Here is a 24,637-nt window from a genome sequence, read left to right as displayed (position 1 = left end):
GAAATATCCAATAAATGTCGTTCCACTTCATGATTGTGTCCCACTTGTTGTTGATTCTTCACAAAAAAATACAGTTTTATATCTTTATGTTTGAAGCCTGAAATGTGGCAAAAGGTCGCAAAGTTCAAGGGGGCCGAATACTTTCGCAAGGCACTGTAGCTGCCAATCAGCTAATGACACAGTTTGTCGAGCCTTGGCCCAGGCTTGATTTCTTAGCAATAATTTTTTTTTTACTCAAAGTTGTTTAAAAGGGTCTTGTTTATCAGCCAGAGAGGTAGAAAAATAGATCTGAATAATATAGATCATGAAGGAGCGCCGCAATTATACTATGGTCAGAGTTTTTCGATTTGGTGTTTGTAATGCAAGCAATAGGGCAGTGGTCACTGATATAATTAGCAAAAACACCACTAGCCAAATATTTATGGGGATGGTAAGTCAGAATAAGGTCAATCAAGGTTTTTTACATTTATCCGAGTGGGTTTCATTATCAGCTGAGTCAAGTTGAACTCAAGACAGATATTCTTAAACTGATCTGAGGTATGTGTAAGCCAATCAAGATTTAGATCTCCTAAAACAACCAGATAGGGTTATAAATCATTTCAGATTATTTATAACCCTATCTGGTTGGGGCTGGGGTAGCAGTAGACTGCATCAATAAATATTACTTTTTTGGTTTATGGACACTTTTATAACCAGTAGCTCACATATTTTGGGGACAGAAATGCTAAGAGAGCATGATGCTATAAGAAAAGATCTTACAAAAATAGCCAGCCTTCCCCCTTTTTTGGCCTATCACATCTGAAAATGGTGTAGTCCGCAATGGTAACATCCTTATCCATAATCAAATTATTCGGCCAGGATTCTGAGATAACCAGAACATCAGGGCTAGTGTCATGCCCCCAGAAAGTCCAGTTTAGGCATCAGGCTTCACACATTTATATGTAACAGTCCAAGCCATCTGTGAGATTTGAAAACAGCTGGAGGATCCATGTTGACACAAGAGTCAATAGAACTGGATGAGCTAGCCACAAAAGGCTTCTTGATTGGATTTAAAGTTGCGAAGCTAATAGTGGAATTCAGGTAAATATGCACAAAATAACTATTGACAATAGCCGTATGGGTATGAGCACATCTAGCAAAAATGATAGCTTGATATAAAACTATTAATAGCATAGGTGACGCTAACAGTGGCTTCCTTGTGGGACTTCCACGGCGAGTGACGTGCCTCGATGGCTGGTTGGCAGGGTCAAGAATAGTAACATCCACTAAGTCATCTAGAGGCATCCTACTAATTAAATGGGATAGACGACACGGGGGCAACACTCCCACCAGGCCAGAGCAGCGTCCAGTTACTGGAATAGAAGAGAAAGAGAAAGTAGGCGGACGTGGATTCCCCAGTAGCTTGTGTAAGTTCTCTACTTGTTTGCTAAGAGTAGACACATCGCCTCTGTAGTCCTCTGCTACATTGAAAGTCCGGACAGTCCACATTGTCCCAGAATAGAGAAAAATAAAACCGTTGAAACCGTTCATTAGCGACCTCCATTTGAAAATACAGACTAGCTAAGATAGGTAGGCTAACTGGGCTTCCATGTCTCTCTTCTTGACAGGAATTTACAAAAAGTTTGCTATTAGCTACAGTGGGTTTGCACCCTGCCTCCTGAAACAAGCACATCCTGTGAAATGGAAAATGCACAAGCAACACAAACCTGAGTCACACACCAGTATGGCAAACAGAGAGAAAACGGAGGACTTGCTCACTGTATTTATACTGCCTACACATACACTATACGAGCGGGAGATGACCAACTTGGTTCTGTAGAAGCAAGCAGTGAGTCAAAACACAGGTCAAGAAGAGACAGGTGGCAGGAGCATTTGCTTACCAATGAGCAGCGAATGATGGGAAGTGAGATGAGTTGGTCTGTACACCATGTGACCTGGCTAGGACAAACTCTGCACTAGTTTGAGCCTACTTCAGCTTAAATAGTTCACAATCACTCCACATCTTATCATTGTGATAGCTAATGTGTGAAGAACATTCTGACACCAAATGCCTTCCAAGTGTCACACAAGTGGGTGGGTGCAACACATTGCTAATGTGAGGGGTGAGTTACCACGCATACTGTATGTAAAGTTATTTTAGCACTGCATTTTTACTACTGGTTGGATGTACCACTTATCAGGCTTGCGTCCAATAACAATGACAAATCTATAACATTTCCATCAGAAATTTGTTGGGTAGTACACAAAGCTACATGATGGACCTTTTAACGTTGGCCTATCTTTGACTCACTTGGCACAGTCATAAAGGTCGCAGCAGTAGCAGGTCCCACTGCGTACTTTCATCTTACATGACTCCGTGAGACCCTGGCATGGCACCTGCAAGAGGAGGCAGACACTCCAATCAACAGTATTGAGTGACAGGTACAGTACAAGAAGAGATTAGTCAAAGGTGATTTCCCCTGCCAGACAGTATGTACCACACGTATTTTCTGAATTGGACAGTATAGCTGACACAGTAAGTCATATTGCTATGAGTGCAGTTGTACTCACAGAGGCATAGTAATTCTCATAGATGTAGCTGTTCCCACTCGTGTAAAACTGGCATCTTCCTGCTTTCAGAGGACGGACATCCTGGTGTGGGGAGAGAGAGACAGCGAGACATGATATCTTAATGCATGAGAGAATTGAATAGACTGCAGTTATATAGTTTAAAGACAGCTGCAATGACTCCATCCATTTCCAGCACACACCTTTTGAATAGCATTACCAATTACACTCCATATCGTTCTGGCATTGTAAAGTTCTCCAATAAAACAGAAGACGGATATAATATATATATATATATACAGTGAGTGTACAAAACTTTAGGAACACCTGCTCTTTCCATGACATAGGCTGACCATGTGAATCCAGGTGAAAGCTTTGGCCTCTTATTGATGCCACCTGTTAAATTCACTTCAATCAGGGTAGATGAAGGGGAGGACACAGGTTAAAGAAGGATTTTTAAGCCTTGAGACAATTGAGACATAGACTGTGTGCCATTCAGAGGGTGAATGGGCAAGACTAAAGATTTAAGTGCCTTTGAAAGCTGTATGGTGGCAGGTTCCAGGCGCACCGGTGTGTCAAGAACTGCAACACTGCTGGGTTTTTCCACACTTAACAGTTTCCAGTGTGTATCAAGAATGATCCACCACCCAAAGAACGTCCAGCCAACTTGATACAACTGTGGGAAACTTTGGAGTCAACATGGGCCAGCATCCCTGTGGAACGTTTTCGGCATCTTGTAGAGTCCATGCTGCATCAGATGACCTGGCTCCACAATCACCCGACCTCAACCCAATTGAGATGGTTTGGGATGAGTTGGACCTTAGAGGGAAGGAAAAGCAGCCAACAAGCGCTCAGCATATGTGGGAACTCCTTCAAGACTGTTGGAAAAACATTCCTCATGAAGCTGGTTGAGAGAATGCCAAGAGTGTGCAAAGCTGGGTTTAACACTGTTTTGGTTACTACATGATTCAATATGTGTTATTTCATAGTTCTGATGTCTTCACTATTATTCTACAATGTAGAAAATAGTAAAAAATAAAGACAAACCTTGGAATGAGTAGGTGCGTCCAAACCTTTGACTGGTACTGTATATGTTAAAAGCAGAAGGGGTTTTGCTAAGGCGTTGTAAGTCTGTAAGTCTGTAAGTACCAAATACATACAAATGTAGGATCTTAATTTGATCACCCTGTTGTAGAAGAACTTTCCTGTAATGCAAGAAATGTAAAACTTGTAGTGTATTTGAGGTTTTAAAAAGGCTTCTGAGGTTTGTAATTTCCACTTTGAAATTTCAGACTTGATTTTCACTTATTTAACATTTATCAACTCCTACAAAAATGTTGATTAATTATAATCTACAAAATAATTGACATTTCCTGTTGCTGCAGGATTATCTTCCTGCTTTAGCAAACTTGCTCAAATTAAGATCCTGCATCTGTACAGTGCATTGGAATGTTTCTGTGACAAAATCTGTAAGCCAGATGACTGTATGGACTTGATTTGGCCAGTTGATAATTGTGAACAGAACTATGGCCTAGTAATATTGACAGTATGAGGAAAGGCTAAACGTTCAAATGTCAAATTGCTACACTTCTCCTTATAAAGGGATACAAATGAAAATCTATAAAAATTATGGGAAAAAATCAATCCTTCTTTTTCACTTTAATACTAATCCCTTCCAGTGGTCAAATCCTACTTGGAAATCAAAAATACAAATAAATGTCAAACGAGTGGTGTGGGATCAAGACTTATTGGGAAACAGACAACCAGTGGAGTCTAGTGCCCCTATTCCCAAAGTGGTCTCATAGCATTTCATATTATTCTGTACGTAAATCCAAGACTCTGCTTTTAGTATGATGTGTTACGTTTCGTATGGTATACAGTGTATTCGGAAAGTATTCAGACCCCTTCACTTTTTCCACATTTTGTTTTACATTACAGCCTTATTCTAAAATTAATTAAATCATTTTTTTTCTCTCATCAATCTACAGACAATACCCCAGAATGACAAGGAAAAACAGGTTTTTAGAAATGTTTTGCAAATGTATTACAATAAAAAAAAAACGTATATCACATAAGTATTCAGACTCTTTACTTTGTTGAAGCACTTTTGGCAGCGATTACAGCCTCGAGTCTTCTTGTGTATTATGTTACAAGCATGGCACATCTGTATTTGGGGAGTTTCTCACATTTTTCTCTGCAGATCCTCTCAAGCTCTGTCAGGTTGGACGGGGAGTGTTGCTGCACAGCTATTTTCAGGTCTCTCCAGAGATGTTCAATCGGGTTCAAGTCCGGGCTCTGGCTGGGCCACTCAAAGACATTCAGTTACTTGTCCCGAAGCCACTCCTGCATTGTCTTGGCTGTGTGCTTTGCATCATTGTCCTATTGGAAGGTAAACCTTCGCCCCAGTCGGAGGTCCTGAGCACTCTGGAGCAGGTTTTCATCAAGGATCTCTCTATACTTTGCTCTGTTCATCTTTCCCTCAAACCTGGACTAATGATACACATTTTTACGGAATGCTCGAATAAACCTTATTTTCTTGCCATCAGCCCCATTGCCTTGAAATATGTCTACCAAAGTATTGCATATGCTAGATGAAATGTGTGCTGCCAACAGGTAAATGCCCTATTTTTACTGGCTTTATTAAATCAAATTAAATTGTATTAGTCACATGCGCCAAATACAACTGGTTTAGACCTTGAAATGCTTACTTACAAGCCCCTAACCAACAATGCAGTTAAAAAAAAATACAAATACATATAAGAATTTGAAATAAAAGTAACAAGTAATTAGCAGCATTAAAATCAATTTGATTTGATTTGATTTTAACAATAGCGAGACTATATACAGGGGGACACCGGTTAGTTGAGGTAATTGAGGTAATATGTACATGTAGGTACAGTTATTAAAGTGACTATGCATAGATGATAACAACAATGCAAATTTGTATTTTTTTATTTTACCTTTATTTAACTAGGCAAGTCAGTTAATTAAGAAATAAATTCTTATTTTCAATGACGGCCTAGGAACAGTGGGTTAACTGCCTTGTTCAGGGGCAGAACAACAGATTTGTTTCCTGTCAGCTCGGGGATTTCAACTTGTAACCTTTCGGTTACTAGTCCAACGCTCTAACCACTAGGCTACGCTGCCGCCCCAAATAGTCTGGGTAGCCATGAAGGGGGAGGTGTTTAATCCCGGGGTCCTTAGCTTAGTGATGAGCTTTGAAGGCACTATGGTGTTGAACGCTGAGCTGTATTCAATGAATAGCATTCTCACATAGGTGTTCCTTTTGTCCAGGTGGGAAAGGGCAGTGTGGAGTGCAATAGAGATTGCATCATCCGTGGATCTGTTGGGGCGGTATGCAAATTGGAATGGGTCTACGGTTTCTAGATAATGGTGTTGATGTGAGCCATGACCAGCCTTTCAAAGCACTTCATGGCTACAGATGTGAGTGCTATGGGTTGGTAGTCATTTAGACAGGTTACCTTAGTGTTCTTGGGCACAGAGACTATGGTGGTCTGCTTGAAACATGTTGGTATTACAGACTCGGACAGGGAGAGGTTGAAAATGTCAGTGAAAACACTTGCCAGGTTGTCCGTGCATGCTCAGTCCTGTAGTTTAGCATCTGCTTCATCTGACCACTTTTTTATTGATCGAGTCACTGGTGCTTCCTGCTTTAATTTTGGCTTGTAAGCAGGAATCATGAGGATATAATTATGGTCAGATTTGCCAAATGGAGGGTGAGGGAGAGCTTTTTATTCATATCTGTGTGTGGAGTAAAGGTGGTCCAGAGTTTTTTTTCCCTCTGGTTGCACATTTAACATGCTGATAGAAATTTGGAAAAATGGATTTAAGTTTGCCTGCATTAAAGTCCCAGGCCACTAGGAGCACCGCCTCTGGGTGAGCGTTTTCCTGTTTGCTTATGGCGGAATACAGCTAACGGAGTGCGGTCTTAGTGCCAGCCTCAGTCTGTGATGGTATGTAGACAGCTACGAAAAATACAGATGAAAACTCTCCAGGTAGATAGTGTGGTCTACAGCTTATCATGAGATACTCTACCTCAGGCGAGCAAAACCTTGAGACTTCCTTAGATATCGTGCACCAGCTTTTATTTACAAAAAGACATAGTCCACCGCCCCTTGTCTTACCAGACGCCGCTGTTCTATCCTGCTGATACAGTGTAAAATCAGCCAGCTGTATGTTGATAATGTCGTCGTTCAGCCATGACTTTGTGAAGAATAAGATATTACAGTTTTGAATGTCCCGTTGGTAATTTGATCTTCCACGTAGGTCATCGATTTTGTTTTCCAAAGATTGCACGTTTGCTAGTAGAATGGAAGGCAGTGGGGGTTTATTAGATCACCTACGAATTCTCAGAAGGCAGCCTACCCTCTGGCCCATTTTTCTTCTCTTCTTCTGGGCCTGTCCCCTTTGAAAGAGGTATGTCATTCATGTCAGGCTCGTCGGACTCGTTAAAGGAAAATAAGATTCTGCCAGTTCGTGGTGAGTAATCGCAGTTCTGATGTCCAGAAGTTATTTTCGATCATAAGTGATGGTAGCAACAATATTATGTACAAAATAAGTTACAACGTAAAGAAATAAACAAAAAACACAATTGGATAGGAACACGTAACACACGCCTTCTTCTCCAGCGCCATCTTAACACTAGCCTCCCAGTCCCTACTGCTGAAAAACATCCCCACAGCACGATGCTGCCACCACCATGCTTCACTGTAGGGATGGTGCCAGGTTTCCTCCAGATGTGGCGCTTGGCATTCAGGCCAAAGAGTTCAATCTTGGTTTCATCAGACCAGAGAACCTTGTTTCTCATGTTCTGAGAGTCGTTAGGTGCCTTTTGGAAAACTGCAAGCGGGCTGTCATGTGCCTTATATAGATAGAGGTGTGGTTTCCGTCTGGCCACTCTACCATTCAGGCCTAATTGGTGGAGTGCTGCAGTGATGGTTGACCTTCTGGAAGGTTCTCCCATCTCCACAGAGGATCTCTGGAGCATCGGGTTCTTGGTCACCTCCCTCACCAAGGCCATTCTCCCCTGATTACTCAGTTTGGCCGGGCGGCCAGCTCTAGGAAGACTCTTGGTGATTCCAATCTTCTTCCATTTAAGAATGATGGAGGCTACTCTATTCCTTCGGACCTTCAATGCTGGAGAATTGTTTTGGTACTCTTCCCCAGATCTGTGCCTTGACACAATCCTGTCTCAGAGCTCTACGGACAATTCCTTCAACCTCATGATTTGTTTTTTGCTCTGACATGCACTGTCAAATGGGACCATATATAGACAGCTGTGTGCCTTTCCAAATCATGTCCAACCAATTGAATTTACCACAAGTGGACTCCAATCAAGTTGTCTGAATACTTATGTAAAAGAAGGTATTAATGTTATTTATTTTTAATACATTTGCTAAATTTAAAATACAATTGTTTTTGCTATGTCATTATCGGGTATCATGTGTAGATTGATGAGGATTTTTTTTTAAATTAATTTTAGGATAATGCTGTAATATAACAAAATGTGGAAAAAGTCAAGGGGTCTGAATACTTTCTGAATTGACTGTATATTAATTTGTGGATGTCCATCATCCATTTTGTATGATATGTCACGAATTACAATTGTTATGATATGTTACGAATTCCAATTTGTTGTGGCTAACGTTAGCTAGGTGGCTCTAGGGGTTAGGTGTTAGGGTTAAGGTTAAGAGTTACATTGAAGGGTTAAGATTAGGGTTACTGGAAGGTTTAGCTAAAAGGGATAGGGTTAGTGGAAGGGTTAGCTAAAAGGGATATGGTTAGGGTTAGGGGAAGGGTTAGCTAAAAGGGATATGGTTCGGGTTAGGGGAAGGGTTAGCTAATATGCTAAGTAGTTGCAAAGTAGCTATAAAGGAGTAAGTAGTTGCTAATTAGCTAAAATGCAAAAATGTTGTACGTGATTAAATTTGAACACGCAACCTTTGGGTTGCTAAATAGTCATGTTATACGCCCACACATTCCCCCCAACCAACCATCTTTCATTTTTGCTTTAAGTAACCTTTCTGTAACCATACCAAACCTAACATATCATACTAATTTGGGTGTCAATGACTTACATTTACTATGTTATGCCTAGTCTATGAGACCAGGCTGCTATATCCAAATACTTATTTCTGTCTGCTTTTACTTTCTTGCTCACAGTTTAGAGAAAAACAGAAGAATTGCGTAATTTACATAATTTACATCATTACATAGAAAAAAGCATAAGAAAACACTCACTTAGATGCATAATATATTGTCTACCTTGTTCATTTGGGGGTATTATTGATGCTTTGTATTTTACAATTCACTTTTGGTTTCTTTAGATTTTTTTAATAGGGCTTTGATAGAGGCAAACATTCCAAGCTGAAGCTTTGGGATCACTGGTCTAATAAAATAACTTGCCTGCTGGGTTCCCCAGCCTTCCTCCCACTACATACTAACACGGACAAAGATGCCGGCAGGCAGATATACTGTGTAGGTACAATTCTGGACCATGGGTCCTTTGCATCTTGCCATTTTCCTAGAAATGTACACATTAATATTATATTGCATTGCATTGTTCCACTTTGAGATTTAAATGTGTTTTAAAGTTTATTGCAAGTATTACAGTTTCGGCATATTGTGCCATTTGGCATGGCAAATGGAACATTTGATCTTGTGTGAAATTTTCGGTTGGGTTGAAATGGGGGGAGAGGAAGCTCTCTCACCCAAAGGTTTCTCATGATCACACTCATCCACAGGGAGTGAGGCTCCATCAATCTGCCGTCAACATTACAGACAGGGTGGGTCAATGTCCATCCTCACACATTGAAACACTCATGCATGAACACTTATATCATAGCTATTCTTACAAACACTCTCATACATGACATCAAGATCAGAGACTGGGGGAAGAGAAACTGAGATCAAGCCTACTGCCGACAGAATAAATGAGAAACAAATGAGTTGTTTTCCTCCTAATATTGCTGAAAGACACACATGGAGCAGCAACGTGACTCACCATGTTGAAAACGATGAAGACACCATCCACCACCAGACACAGGAAGGAGGCAATGATTCCGAAGCTGAGGAAAACAATGGACGCCACAAGCTCGAGAGAAAAGGAAAAATACATTATTCAAAAAGATAGTAACATACACACGACTGAGCACATGCTAGTAGGACTAATGTTCAACAACAAAACTAGGAAGACAGTACACTGCGCATATCCTTCCAAGTGGGTTGTAGCAATCCCACTTGCACAGATGTCAATTCAACGCCTATTCCACGTTGGTTCAAGGTAATTTCATTGAAATGACATGGAAACAACTTTGATTCAACCAGTGTGTGCCCAGTGAGATGTTTAAAGCTTTCAATTTCATCTGATGAAGACAGAAAACCAAATGATTGTTACAATAAACACAGTTGGGCGCATATATGGATTTAAGACATTATGCCAGACAAAATAGCTGAGCAGATTCAACTCAATGTCACCCAGTGTTAACACAATATCCACACTCAGAGAGAGAGAGAGAGAGTCTGAAGGAGCTTTGGCCGCCAGCAGACAAAGAGAAACAGATGCGGGAAGGGGTGGGAGGGAGTTTGTGGACCTGAGGGAAGCATGCTTTGGGATGTGTTCATTACCCACTGGGAAACGATTGGTTGCATCAACGTTGTTTCCACTTAAGTTCAACAAAGAATTCAATGTGATGACGTTGGATCAACGTGGAAAACTGATTGGATTTGCAAAAAGTCATCAACGTAAGGGAATTTCATATTATTTTACTCTTAACTTAAATCTAATGACATGGTGGACTTCATGTTGAAGTCACATTAGATGACATCTCAACGAAATGTAACTCAAAACTAGAAGTTGAAATGGTATCTGTGCCCAGTGGGTAGGGACCAAACTGAAGAAAACTGCCAGAAACAGGAAGGGACTACAGTACATTGACTTCCTAATAAGAAATACATTTTTCCACAGTTGCAAAACATTTTTATTTTTTTTCCATTACATGCCCTAATACAGGGGTTCTTGTCCACGGAGGTACTGGATGGGTACGCGTCCAGATCTCAATATATACTGTACACAGTGCCTTCAGAAAGTGTTCATACCGCTTGACGTATTCCGTGTTTTGTTGTGTTATAGCCCGAATTCAACAAAAAAAAATTTTTTTTTTACCCATCTACACATAATACCACATCATCACAAAGTGAAAGGATGTTTTTAGAAATGTTTGCAAATTTATTGAAAATGAAATATCAAATCTACATACGTATTCACATCCCTGGGTCAATACTTTGTAGAAGCACCTCTGGCAGCAATTACAGCTGTGAGTCTTTCTGGGTAAGTCTATAAGAGCATTCCACACCTGGATTGTGCAATATTTGCCCATTATTCTTCAAGCTCTGTCAAAATGGTTTTTGATCATTGCTAGTCAACCATTGTCAGATCTTGTCATATATTTTGAAGTCAATTTAAGTAAAAACTGGAACCGCTCAGGAACATTCACTGTCTTCTTGGTAAGCAACTCCAGTGTAGATCTGGCATTGTGTTTTAGGTTATTGTCCTGTTGAAATTTGAATTAATCTCCCAGTGTCTGGTGGAAAGCAGATTGAGGCAGGTTTTCCTGTAGGATTTTGTCTGTGCTTAGCTCCATTCCGTTTATTTTTTAACCTGAAAAACTCCCCAGTCCTTAACGATTACAAGCATAACCATAATCAATGTTTCGGCACTGAGCAAATTTCAGGTCTGCTGAGCTGAGCTCAAACTTAAAAGTTTTGAAAATTCAATGCAACTTCTGGCATGCGTTTACTGTGAACACTGAGGCTGTACCCGCTTTAAGTTATAGTTATAACAGTGGCTATTTGATCATAATCTAGGCCTATCAGAGTGGCCTACCATTAAAGAAAATGCAACATTTTCACATGGAAATAGCTGTTCTATCATTCATCCTACAGTAGCAGACAATGTGTGGTGTTCAATGTAGGCCTACATTCATGACACTTTGAAAAAAACATGCAGGGCTTGACATTAACCTGTTTATCCACTTGTCCTTCAGACAAGGAGGTGACTGAAAATGTGTTGTTTGATGCAAGAAACCACTTTACAAAATGTAATTAATTATTATTCCCATACCAGTTTGGCCGCCTCTCTTTCCAGTTCTCTGCTGCCAATGACTGGAACGAACTACAAAAATCTCTGAAACTGGAAACTCTTATCTCCCTCACTAGCTTTAAGCACCAACTGTCAGAGCAGCTCACAGATTACTGCACCTGTACATAGCCCACATATAATTTAGCCCTATCAACTACCTCTTTCCCAACTGTATTTAATTTATTTATTTATTTTGCTCCTTTGCACCCCATTATTTTTATTTCTACTTTGCACATTCTTCCATTGCAAAACTACCATTCCAGTGTTTTACTTGCTATATTGTATTTACCTTGCCACCAAGGCCTTTTTTTGCCTTTACCTCCCTTCTCACCTCATTTGCTCACATTGTATATAGACTTGTTTATACTTTATTATTGACTGTATGTTTGTTTTACTCCATGTGTAACTCTGTGTTGTTGTATCTGTCGAACTGCTTTGCTTTATCTTGGCCAGGTCGCAATTGTAAATGAGAACTTGTTCTCAACTTGCCTACCTGGTTAAATAAAGGTAAAAATAAAAAATAAAAAAAATAAAAAATTATAACAAAGAATTAGATAAACTATGATACTCTCTGTCTATTGGCTACTTAGCTTATTCAAGCCTGTCTCAAAATACAACAATGCCCCTTTAATCCAGAAAAAAGCTATTTACCTGTCTTGCTTTTCAAAGATGGCTAGAAATGTACATGTTTTGTGTTCTTGTAGGAAGCAACCACTCCCCCATTGCTGACTAGAAATTGGCTATAACTGGGCTAATAACTCACTTACTAGCAAAGAATATTAACAAATGTGCACACCTGGCTACATGCAGCTCTTGCTTTGATCTCAAAACAAGCACATCTACTTTGCCCCACTCATGCTGTTAACACAGTCCAGTTCAAAGTGAATGGCATAGATCCATATATGACAATAGTCTGTTTGTATATAGGGATACTGCAGCTCTGATTGGTTATGGCGCACCAGTCTGTGTAGAGTATGGGTCTGAGTAGAATCCTGGCAGGTGTGTTCACTGATATTTTCAACATGTCCCTGACTGAGTCTGTAATACCAACAGGTTTCAAGCAGACCCCCATAGTCCCTGTGCCCAAGATCACAAAGGCAACCTGCCTAAATGACTATTGACCCGTAGCACTCACGTCCGTAGCCATGAAGTGCTTTGAAAGGTTGGTCATGGCTCACATCAACACTATTATCCCAGAAACCCTAGACCCACTCCAATTTGCATACTGCCCAAACAGATCCACGGATGATGCAATCTCTATTGCACTCCACACTGCCCTTTCCCAACTGGACAAAAGGAACCCTTATGTGAGAATGCTATTCATTGACTACAGCTCAAAGTTCAACACCATAACACCCTCAAAGCTCATCACTAAGCTAAGAATCCTGGGACTAAACACCTCCCTCTGCAACTGGATCCTGGACTTCCTGACGGGCCGCCATGAGGTGGTGAGGGTAGGTAGCAACACATCTGCCACGCTAATCCTCAACACTGGAGCTCCACAGGGGTGCGTGCTCAGTCCCCTCCTGTACTCCTTGTTCACCCACGACTGCATGGCCAGGCACGACTCCAACACCATCATTAAGTTCGCAGACAACACAACAGTGGTTGGCCTGATCACAGACAACGACGAGACAGCCTATAGGGAGGAGGTCAGAGACCTGGCCGTGTGGTGCCAGAATAACAACCTATCTCTCAACGTAACCAAGACTAAGGAGATGATTGTGGACTACAGGAAAAGGAGGCCCCAGCACGCCCCCATTCTCATCGACGGGGCTGTAGTGAAGCAGGTTGAGAGCTTCAAGTTCCTCGGTGTCCACATCAACAACAAACTAGAATGGGCCAAACACACCAAGACAGCCGTGAAGAGGGCACGACAAAGCCTATTCCCCCTCAGGAAACTAAAAAGTGTTGGCATGGGTCCTGAGATCCTCAAAAGGTTCTACAGCTGCAACATCGAGAGCATCCTGACTGGTTGCATCACTGCATGGTACGGCAATTGCTCGGCCTCTGACCGCAAGGCACTACAGAGGGTAGTGCGTATGGCCCAGTACATCACGGGGGCTAAGCTGCCTGCCATCCAGGACCTCTACACCAGGAGGTGTCAGAGGAAGGCCCTAAACTGTCAAAAACCCCAGTCACCCCAGTCATAGACTGCTCTCTCTACTACTGCATGGCAAGCGGTACCTGAGTGCCGAGTCTAGGACAAAAAGGCTTCTCAAAGGCTTCTCATTTTTTTTCCCCTGAAGCCATAAGACTCCTGAACAGGTAATCAAATGGCTACCCGGACTACTTGCATGTTTTTCTGTCAAATCTACCAATGGGTGCCCTTCTTTGCGAGGCATTGGAAATACTTCCTGGTCTTTGTGGTTGAATCTGTGTTTGATATTCACTGCTCGAATAAGGGACCTTACAGATAATTGTATGTGTGGGGTACAGAGATGAGGTAGTAATTCAAAAATCATGTTCAACAATATTATTGCGCACAGAGTGAATCCATGGAACTTATTATGTGAATTGTTAAGGAAATTGTTACTCCTGAACTTATTTATTCTTGCCATAACAAAGGGGTTGAATACTTACTGACCCAAGATATTTCAGATTTTTCTTTTCATTCACTTGTAACAATTTAGAAAAACCTAATTCTACTTTGACATTATGAGGTATGTGTGTTGGCTAGTGACAAAAAAAATCTCAATTTAATCTATTTTAAATTCAGGCTGTAACACAACAAAATGTGGGAAAAGTCGAGGGGTGTAAATACAGTGCATTGCGAAAGTATTCGGCCCCCTTGAACTTTGCGACCTTTTGCCACATTTCAGGCTTCAAACATAAAGATATAAAACTGTATTTTTTTGTGAAGAATCAACAACAAGTGGGACACAATCATGAAGTGGAACGACATTTATTGGATATTTCAAACTTTTTTAACAAATCAAAAACTGAAAAATTGGGCATGCAAAATTATTCAGCCCCTTTACTTTCAGTGCAGCAAACTCTCTCCAGAAGTTCAGTGAGGATCTCTGAATGATCCAATGTTGACCTAAATGACTAATGATGATAAATACAATCCACCTCTGTGTGTAATCAAGTCTCCGTATAAATGCACCTGCACTGTGATAGTCTCAGAGGTCCGTTAAAAGCGCAGAGAGCATCATGAAGAACAAGGAACACACCAGGCAGGTCCGAGATACTGTTGTGAAGAAGTGTAAAGCCGGATTTGGATACAAAAAGATTTCCCAAGCTTTAAACATCCCAAGGAGCACTGTGCAAGCGATAATATTGAAATGGAAGGAGTATCAGACCACTGCAAATCTACCAAGACCTGGCCGTCCCTCTAAACTTTCAGCTCATACAAGGAGAAGACTGATCAGAGATGCAGCCAAGAGGCCCATGATCACTCTGGATGAACTGCAGAGATCTACAGCTGAGGTGGGAGACTCTGTCCATAGGACAACAATCAGTCGTATATTGCACAAATCTGGCCTTTATGGAAGAGTGGCAAGAAGAAAGCCATTTCTTAAAGATATCCATAAAAAGTGTTGTTTAAAGTTTGCCACAAGCCACCTGGGAGACACACCAAACATGTGGAAGAAGGTGCTCTGGTCAGATGAAACCAAAATTGAACTTTTTGGCAACAATGCAAAACGTTATGTTTGGCGTAAAAGCAACACAGCTCATCACCCTGAACACACCATCCCCACTGTCAAACATGGTGGTGGCAGCATCATGGTTTGGGCCTGCTTTTCTTCAGCAGGGACAGGGAAGATGGTTAAAATTGATGGGAAGATGGATGGAGCCAAATACAGGACCATTCTGGAAGAAAACCTGATGGAGTCTGCAAAAGACCTGAGACTGGGACGGAGATTTGTCTTCCAACAAGACAATGATCCAAAACATAAAGCAAAATCTACAATGGAATGGTTCAAAAATAAACATATCCAGGTGTTAGAATGGCCAAGTCAAAGTCCAGACCTGAATCCAATCGAGAATCTGTGGAAAGAACTGAAAACTGCTGTTCACAAATGCTCTCCATCCAACCTCACTGAGCTCGAGCTGTTTTGCAAGGAGGAATGGGAAAACAATTCAGTCTCTCGATGTGCAAAACTGATAGAGACATACCCCAAGCGACTTACAGCTGTAATCGCAGCAAAAGGTGGCGCTACAAAGTATTAACTTAAATAATTTTAATTTTGCACGCCCAATTTTTCAGTTTTTGATTTGTTAAAAAAGTTTGAAATATCCAATAAATGTCGTTCCACTTCATGATTGTGTCCCACTTGTTGTTGATTCTTCACAAAAAAATACAGTTTTATATCTTTATGTTTGAAGCCTGAAATGTGGCAAAAGGTCGCAAAGTTCAAGGGGGCCGAATACTTTCGCAATGCACTGTACATTCTGAAGGCACTGTAGTGCACTACCGTTCTCTTTATTTTTACTGTTTTCTACATTGTAGAATAATAGTGAAGACATCAACACATGTAGTAACCAAAGAAGTGTTAAACATATCAAAATATATTTTGTATTTTGAGATTCTTCAAAGTAGCCACCCTTTGCCTTGATGACAGCTTTGCAAACTCTTGGCATTCTCTCAACCAGCTTCATGAGGTAATCACCTGGAATGCTCCCCCCCTCCCTTCTTTAACATTTATTGTGATTTTAATTGGAAATATTCTTGTTTTCTTATACAATTACAAGAACCGTAACAAGAGACAGAAATTAGCAGGTGAGAATAATTAGCTGCAGACTCCTTTACTTCATATTACAAACTCGCAAATGTTTACAATTTTTCCAAATTCCAAGAAAACTGTGGTAAAATGTATTGATAACAGAAGAACATCTTGTGTGAGTGTGTGTGTGTGTGTGTGTGTGTGTGTGTGTGTGTCTACACTGCAGGCATTGAGATACTTTCCAAGCCAGGCACATTTTCTCATCTGTGCTGAGGTCCCCTCACTCTCTCCATCTCCCATCGACCTAACGAGTTGCTTTCTGTTCATACACTCAGTATCTGCCTCCTTTTAAACAGTGTTTTCTTCTGCTGGATAAAGATGGCATGGAGCAGCCCCACATGTACTCATCAATATCCATATACATACATATATATATACACACACACACACACACACACACACATACATACATACATACATACATATATATATATATATATATATATATATATATATATACACACACACACACCTGTCCATCTTCTCTAACTTGTTAATCATTAGTCCTGCTGTATGAGGTGGAGAGTCAACACAACAGAACAGAGAGTACCATGGGTGTCACACCCTGATCTGTTTCACCCGTCTTTGTGATTGTCTCCACACCCATCCAGGTGTTGCCCATCTTCCCCTGTGTATTTATACCTGTGTTCTCTGTTTGTCTGTTGCCAGACAAACAGCCTACCAGCATTTTCCCTTGCTCCTGTCTTTGCTATAGTTCCTGTTTTCTTGTTTCCCAGTTTTGACCATTCCTGCCAGCCCTGCCCCTGCATCTTTTCCCTACCAATCTGGATTACTCACCTGGGGCCGATGAGAGCCTTTTGGACTTTACCCTGGCTTCCGAGCTGGGCATCCCCACTCAGCCCCGCTCCATTCCCATGGATGTTAGAGCGCTGAACGGGCGCTCTATAGGCTGGGTCACCCAGAACACCACTCCCATCAGCCTACGTGTGTTAGGGAACCACAATGAGGTTATCCAGTTCCTGCTCATTAAGTCTCCTCAGATTCCCATGGTATTGGGATTCTCCTGGCTCCAGTGACACATTCCCCTAATTAACTGGTCTACTGGAGATCGTTCTGCCAAGCCCATTGCCTGGAGTCAGCACAACCTGCCCCGGGATGTCTTCCTGGGGGCTCGGAAGTCGCCCCGGACCGCTCCGCCATTCCCGCGGAGTACCAGGACCTCCGGGACATGTTCAACAAGCCACTTCGCTTCCGCCGCACCAACCTTATGACTGCGGGATTGACCTGCTCCCAAGCACGACTGCGCCCCAGGGACGTCCCAGAGACCAAGGCGATGTAGACCTACATGGAGGACTCCCTAGCTGTAGGATTCATCCGACCTTCTTCTTCCCCCGCCGTCTCAGGGTTCTTCTTTGTGGAGAAGAAGGACAAGATCCTGCGCGCGTGCATTGACTACCGGGGTCTCAACGAGATAACGGTGAAGAACCGCTACCCGCCATCTCCTTTGCCTTTGAGACGCTCCAGGGGGCCACTATATTTTCGAAGCTGGATCTACGTAACACCTACCACCTGGTGCAGATACGGAAGAGGACGAGTGGAAGACTGCCTTCAACACGGCCAGAATGTCAAGCTGGATGCACTGACCCGCCGCTATAGCCCCACAACTACAACCCCGGAACCGGAGACCATCCTTCCCACTTCGTGCCTGGCAACGGCACTCAGCTGGGGGATAGGGAAGCAGGTTTGTTAGTCGCAGTGTTCCCAGCCAAACCCCGGGGGGCCTGATAACCGGATGTTTGTTCCTGACGCCGTCCGCACAGCTGCCCTAGTGGGCCCACTCATCCGGGCTTGCCTGCCACCCGGGCTGCCGTCGGACCCTGGTCTTTTGGTGGCCTACCATAGATTGGTTTCCTAAAGCCACCCACTTCATTCCTCTCCCCAATCTACCCTCTGCCAAAGAGATGGCCCAGCTCATGGTGCAGCACGTCTTCCGGATCCATGGACTACCAGTAGATATGGTGTCCGACCAGGATCCTTGCCATGCAGTAGTAGAGAGAGTCTATGACTGGGGTGGCTGGGGTCTATGACAATTTTTAGGGCCTTCATCTGACACCGCTTGGTGTAGAGGTCCTGGATGGCAGGCAGCTTAGCCATCCTGGATGGCAGGCAGGATAGAGTTGTGGTCAGATTTACCAAATGGAGGGCGAGGGAGAGCTTTGTACGTGTCTCTGTGTGTGGAGTACAGGTGATCTAGAATTTTTTCCCCCACTTGCTTCAAGATGTTCACCATTGTTCCTGTACCCAAGAAAGAAAAGGTAACTAAACTAAATGACTATCGCCCGTGGCACTCACGTCTGTCAATATGAAATGCTTTGAGAGACTAGTTAAGGATCATATCACCTCCACCTTACCTGACATCCTAGACCCACTTCAATTTGCTAACTGCCCCAATACATCCACAGACAATGCAATCACCATCACACTGCACACTGCCCTATCCCATCTGGACAAGAGGAACGCCTATTAAAGAATGCTGTTCATTGACTATAGCTCAGCATGCAACACCATAGTACCCTCCAAGCTCATCAGTAAGCTCAGGGCCCTGGATCTGTACCCGGCCCTGTGCAACTGGGTCCTGGACTTCCTGACGGGCTGCCCCAGGTGGTGAAGGTAGGAAACAACACCTCTAATTCGCTGATTCTCAACACAGGGGCCCCACAAGGGTGCATACTCAGTCCCCTCCTGTACTCCCTGTTCACCCATGACTGCGTGACTACGCACGCCTCCAATTCAATCATCAAGTTTGCAGACGACACAACAGTAGTAGTCCTGATTACCAATAATGATGAGACAGCCTACAGAGAGGAGGTGAGGGCCCTGGGAGAGTGGTGCCAGGAAAATAACCTCTCACGCAATGTCAACAACACAAAGGAGCTGATTCTGGACTTCAGGAAACAGCAGAGGGAGCACGCCCCTATCCACATCGACAGGACTGCAGTGGAGCAAGTGGAAATCTTCAAGTTCCTCTGCGTACACATCACTGACGATCTGAAATGGTCCACCCACACAGACAGTGTGGTGAAGAAGGTGCAACTGCACCTCTTCAACCTCAGGAGGATAAAGAAATTTGTCTTGGCACCTAAAACCCTCACAAACTTTTACAGATGCACAATTGAGAGCATCCTGTCGGGCTGTATCACCGCCTGTTACGGAAATTTCACCACCCACAACCACAGGGAGAAACTACCTCCAGGGACACCTGCAGCACCCGATGTCACAGGAAGGCCAAAAAGATCATCAAGGACAACAACCGCCCGAGCCACTGCCTGTTCACCCCACTGTCATCCAGAAGGCGAGGTCAGTACATGTCGCTCAAAGCTGGGACCGAGAGACTGAAAAACAGCTTCTATCTTAAGGCCATCAGACTGTTAAATAGCCATCAAAAGGCGGCTTCCACCCGGTTACGTAACCCTTAGAGGCTGCTGCCCCATATTTTTTGACTTGAAATCACTGGCCACTTTAATAATGGAACACTAATCACTTTAATAATATTTACATATTTTTGCTTTACTCATCTCATATGTATATACTGTATTCTATTCTACTGTATTTAGTCCATGCCACTCCGACATTGCTCATAAAGTTATATATTCCTCCGTTCCATTCTTTTATGTTTAGGTTGTGTGTATTGTGTGAATTGTTATGAATTGTTAGATATTACTACACTATTGGAGCTAGAAACAAGCATTTCACTACACCTTCAATACCACATGCTAAACATGTGTATGTGTCAAATAAAATGTGATTTGACCAATACTATTATCCAATGAGTTTTAGGGGTTTCCTTCAATGTTTTACAGGCCAGGCCATATTTCTGTCTTTTACACCAAACTGAGGCTGTGGCTTGGATACCACACCACTCTCTATTCTTAATCCCTCCCACTCTCTTTGACAGATAAAAAAGACAATTAACTGAAAGATGCAGTATGGAAACACACTGAAACCAAAACTCAACCCCAAGTAACCACTTTTGAAACTACTCTTTTGGTCATTAGCCCTGTGAATACTGTGCATCAGGGGCGAGCAACAACCATGGGGTGTGCATTCTTTTTTAACAAATGGTCCACTATCAGGTAAATCAGTTGTTAAAATGTTGGGCTGGGGGGAAAAAAGCCTGCACACAACCTGGAGTTACCCAAATCCATCTCTGCTGTGCATGGCTGCAACTATAACCAAGTGGACAAGAGAGAGAGAGAGATGGATCAGGCAAGAACATGATGAGATAAGCAGGGAAATAGAGAGAGACCATTCAGGAGGAAGGACAGTACAAATGTGACAAATGAGTGAGAAGTAGTATTATGTACCAGCTGTTTTCGGTTTTCCTCCAGGCAGAGTCCAAGAACACCCAGGAAGGATCCAAACGCCAACTGCAGAGATCAAATAGAACAGCCACTGTTAGAGAGATGCCAGAGGTTGGCTCTTACTGTAGAGAACTTTATGCACTATTAAAAGGCATATAACGGATGCTATTTTTATGGAAAGATTATTCCCTGGTGGACTACTACTACTACAGAATTGGGAGCACCAATGAGCTGTGCAGTTGAATCACTCCACTAATGTTACCCCCAAATCAGAATAGAGTTGCGGTGATCCAGCAGAAGAAATGCTAAGGTTTAAAACATGGACATAATAGAAAATGTACCTGTTACAACATGGCTGTGTCTTATCCATGTCAATTTAATAGTACAATTTATAGAGGTGGATAGAGGGCACACTTGCCACAAAGCCTGTTTTAGCATGGGCAGCGCCATTTGAGATTTTCACAATTTTCGAATAGTCAATTGGGTGAGACTTCCTTTTGGTTGAGAAAAAGAAATTGACTACTTTAAAAAACAGATAAGAACCAATAGCGCTTACTATGATGTCACAGAATCGTAGACCCTCTTTCCGAACCCTATGATACCACTACAAAACAGAATCTAACTTTAATTCAATATTCTCTATGTTACATTTAGTAATCGCTTGTGGACAGTTCTACGTAAAAAAATAACTGGTACGCAAAGGAATGGGATGTATGGGATAACGAGCCGCAGTAGTTCCAGCGTTTGGGTTTTTCGTCACTGGTTATTTGGACAAATGACAATTTCGCAGTTGTTAGCATATTTCGAATTTCCAAAGGGAAGAGGACATTCGGACCGTAAATTGCAAAGAGGGAAGGTGGAGCACCTCGTTCTACCATCTCTTGATCCAATTTGTTAATACGTATGGGCCCATAACTTATCGATCAGCTGACCAATTACACAAGATTTTAGTTCTGGGTTAACCGAGATTTTACACTTAGAAATGATCGATCTTCAAATGTGTATAAAATCTACTGGAAAGATTTACTGACTGTGGTGTGAATAACAGCTGAAATATGTATTGTTTGTCTGTCATGTGCTATAATAAGATGAATGATGACAGCTCTCACGACATTTATGAGATTTTAATTGTCATGATTTGGAAGACATCTTGTTTTGTGGACAACTCACAAACCATAGTTTCCCTATCCATCAATAACAGACCTGCCTTCTTGGCATTGCAACTTCTTTATTCTTAAGGTATGTGTAGTCTTTTTATGACAAAAAGAGAAAACATTTGAGAAAATGTGGTTATTGTTAATAGTTCACTTATATGTATAGTGAGCAATTTTCACTAAAATGGCAGATTAACATAATGATGATTATGATGATGGTTTTAATAATAATGAGGATGATGATAATAATGATGAAGATGTACTTACAATGACTCCAGAGGCATATCCAGTGATGCTAAGGCTTTCTGTGCGAGTGGTGGTGTAGATCCCCAGAATGACCAGGACCAGGGACAGACAGAACATGCCCAGTACCAGCCATATCGCCATCCTGTTCCTCCTCTTCATCAGCTCTGAACCCACAGATGCATATTCAGTCACAATGCTATTTCCCTGTACAATGTATACTTAACCCTTCTTTAATCCACCTGGACTAACACTTGGGACCCCTCAAAGTTTTGTCCTCAGAATCCATGTTGGCCCCACATGCGATTGCCATGTCGGGCTTTATGTGGGCTCATGTAGGGCTTCATAACCACATGTGGGGCCAAAGAGGATACTGAGGACAAAATGTTGTGGGTCCCTGACTCCCTGTTGGGTTTCCCTCATGGGGCCTGTGGAACAGCCCTTCATTAACCCATATGGGCCCCACATGGAAATGTTGGCTGGGACCATTTATGATTAAAAAAATATATTAAAAAAATAATGTTTTTTTAATTTGAAATTTTACCCCCTTTTCGTGGTATCCAATTGTTAGTAGTTACTATCTTGTCTCATCGCTACAACTCCCGTACGGGCTCGGGAGAGGCGAAGGTCGAAAGCCATGCGTCCTCCGAAACACAACCCTACCAAGCCACACTGCTTCCTAACGCATCCAACCCGGAAGCCAGTCGCACCAATGTGTCGGAGGAAACACCGTGCACCTGGCGACCGGGCTAGCGTGCACTGCACCCGGCCCGCCACAGGAGTCGCTAGTGCGCGATGAGACAAGGATATCCCTACCGGCCAAACCCTCCCTAACCCGGACGACGCTAGGCCAATTGTTTGTCGCCCCACGGACCTCCCGGTCGCGGCCGGCTACACAAGAGCCTGGGCGCGAACCCAAAGTCTCTGTTGGCACAGCTAGCACTGCGATGCAGTGCCCTAGACCACTGTGCCACCCAGGAGGGCTTTTTTTAATAAAAAAATAAAAAATAAAAATAAGTTACATGTTTTTACTGAGAACTCTGGCACAGAGGGAGCAGATATGCTCCAGTCCATGATTTATTATTTTCAAAATAATAAGGATGATTAATATGATGGTAATAATTACATTTAAGATGTATTAAGGGCTCATTTATTGTGCGGACTGACATACTGAAAGGACAGTATAGAGAATACATATGAAAAACCCTCAGACAGAGAGTAGATTGTGTTTATTATACTATGGGCCGAATTCTAATTTGCGATCATGTAAAAATCTCCCATCGAGATCAGTACATGAGTTACACGTCAGTCATCGTTCTTTCAATTGGCAGGTCTCAAAATAGAATAAGGTCCAATGCAGAAAATCATAGTAAATCTTAAAAAATACAGTTAAACCTGCAAATAAATGTAATATATTTATTTATTTGATTAATGATTAGGCTAAACTACTTTGGAGATTATAGGTTATGTCAAAAAGAACAAATAATGTTTTTAAATAAGCATATAACTTGTATAGCCTTCATGTATACAGACAAAAACCACTTGCATTTTACTTGCCCAAAACGAAATCCTTTCAACTAAGCTATTTAATTGATGCTGTCATAATTTACAAAGCATAATATGGTAAAACAGTAGGCCTAATTCAAACAGTAGCCTAATTCAAATACAGTAGCCTACACTAATTCACAGTATAGGCTAAACAGCCGAATAAACACACATTGAATGATTGAACTCCATAGCCCACCTGCTTGACTGAGAGGGGGCTTCTCCCGATCCTCTGCGTCCCGAATGGCCCCGTTTGTCATGCTACCAAACGGATGCTCCACGGAGTATAATATCCACAATATCCCTGAGTGAGCCAAGGGGCTACGTCGGATGTGCTGATTTCAGAACACCTCCGTACGGTCTGTTGCGCATGGAGCTCTTCAAATGTTTTATAAGAGCACTGCGCGCACGGTTGGCAAACGTGTTCCCCAAATAAGCACGCGTAAGATCCCTTTTCTAGCCTACAACTGCGAGGATGCGCTGCTCCTTTATTACAAAAGGACTAGCCTAATAATAGGCGTTTTCTTCTTAAGTCACTGAATCTCACCGTGAATGCTTTTCTTGTTTATTCAGGTGGCCGATTAAAAAAAACAAACGCTAATCTTATGAGAAATTGTATAGGCTACTTTTACAAACCTACAGTACTATACCTTGAGATGTTTAACTAAAATTAAGAATAACCTACATGCGTTTTAGATTAAACATCATGAATCTATTCATCATGGATGTAATCTTTTTTTTGTATTTTAATTATGAACGTGACCCACTCCCTCTCCCACTTTCCTCTGTGGTTCTGCTTAGAGTCTAGAGATCAATATTATTGTATATAATGTATATGTACTCGTGTGTTACATTATTGGATATTAATCTTGAAAAAATATCACTGGTTTAGAGGTGATATGATAATGTACAGATTTAGCACATGGGAAAGGTGAG

General features: G+C 42.1%; 1 protein-coding gene across 1 annotated transcript in view; it reads right to left on the bottom strand.

The window, feature by feature from the left end:
- LOC110503736 (transmembrane protein 255B-like) overlaps positions 1-24,276 on the bottom strand; it is a 39,291-nt gene extending 15,015 nt beyond the window's left edge. The window contains exons 1-6 of the mRNA XM_090218267.1: positions 23,901-24,276; positions 22,181-22,323; positions 20,763-20,825; positions 9,572-9,661; positions 2,551-2,631; positions 2,291-2,376 (exon numbers count right to left, since the gene is read on the bottom strand). Coding sequence (XP_090074393.1) covers positions 2,291-2,376; positions 2,551-2,631; positions 9,572-9,661; positions 20,763-20,825; positions 22,181-22,323; positions 23,901-23,961 — 524 coding nt within the window. The 5' untranslated portion in view covers positions 23,962-24,276. The remainder of the gene's footprint in view (positions 1-2,290; positions 2,377-2,550; positions 2,632-9,571; positions 9,662-20,762; positions 20,826-22,180; positions 22,324-23,900) is intronic.
- Between the last annotated feature and the right edge of the window lie 361 nt (positions 24,277-24,637).

The sequence above is a fragment of the Oncorhynchus mykiss genome, chromosome 24 (assembly GCF_057628025.1).
Source record: "Oncorhynchus mykiss isolate SJ-2025 chromosome 24, ASM5762802v1, whole genome shotgun sequence".
In the NCBI taxonomy this organism is placed as follows: domain Eukaryota; kingdom Metazoa; phylum Chordata; class Actinopteri; order Salmoniformes; family Salmonidae; genus Oncorhynchus; species Oncorhynchus mykiss.
Note: the sequence above shows the minus strand (reverse complement) of the source record. Positions and strands in the feature narration are given on the sequence as shown.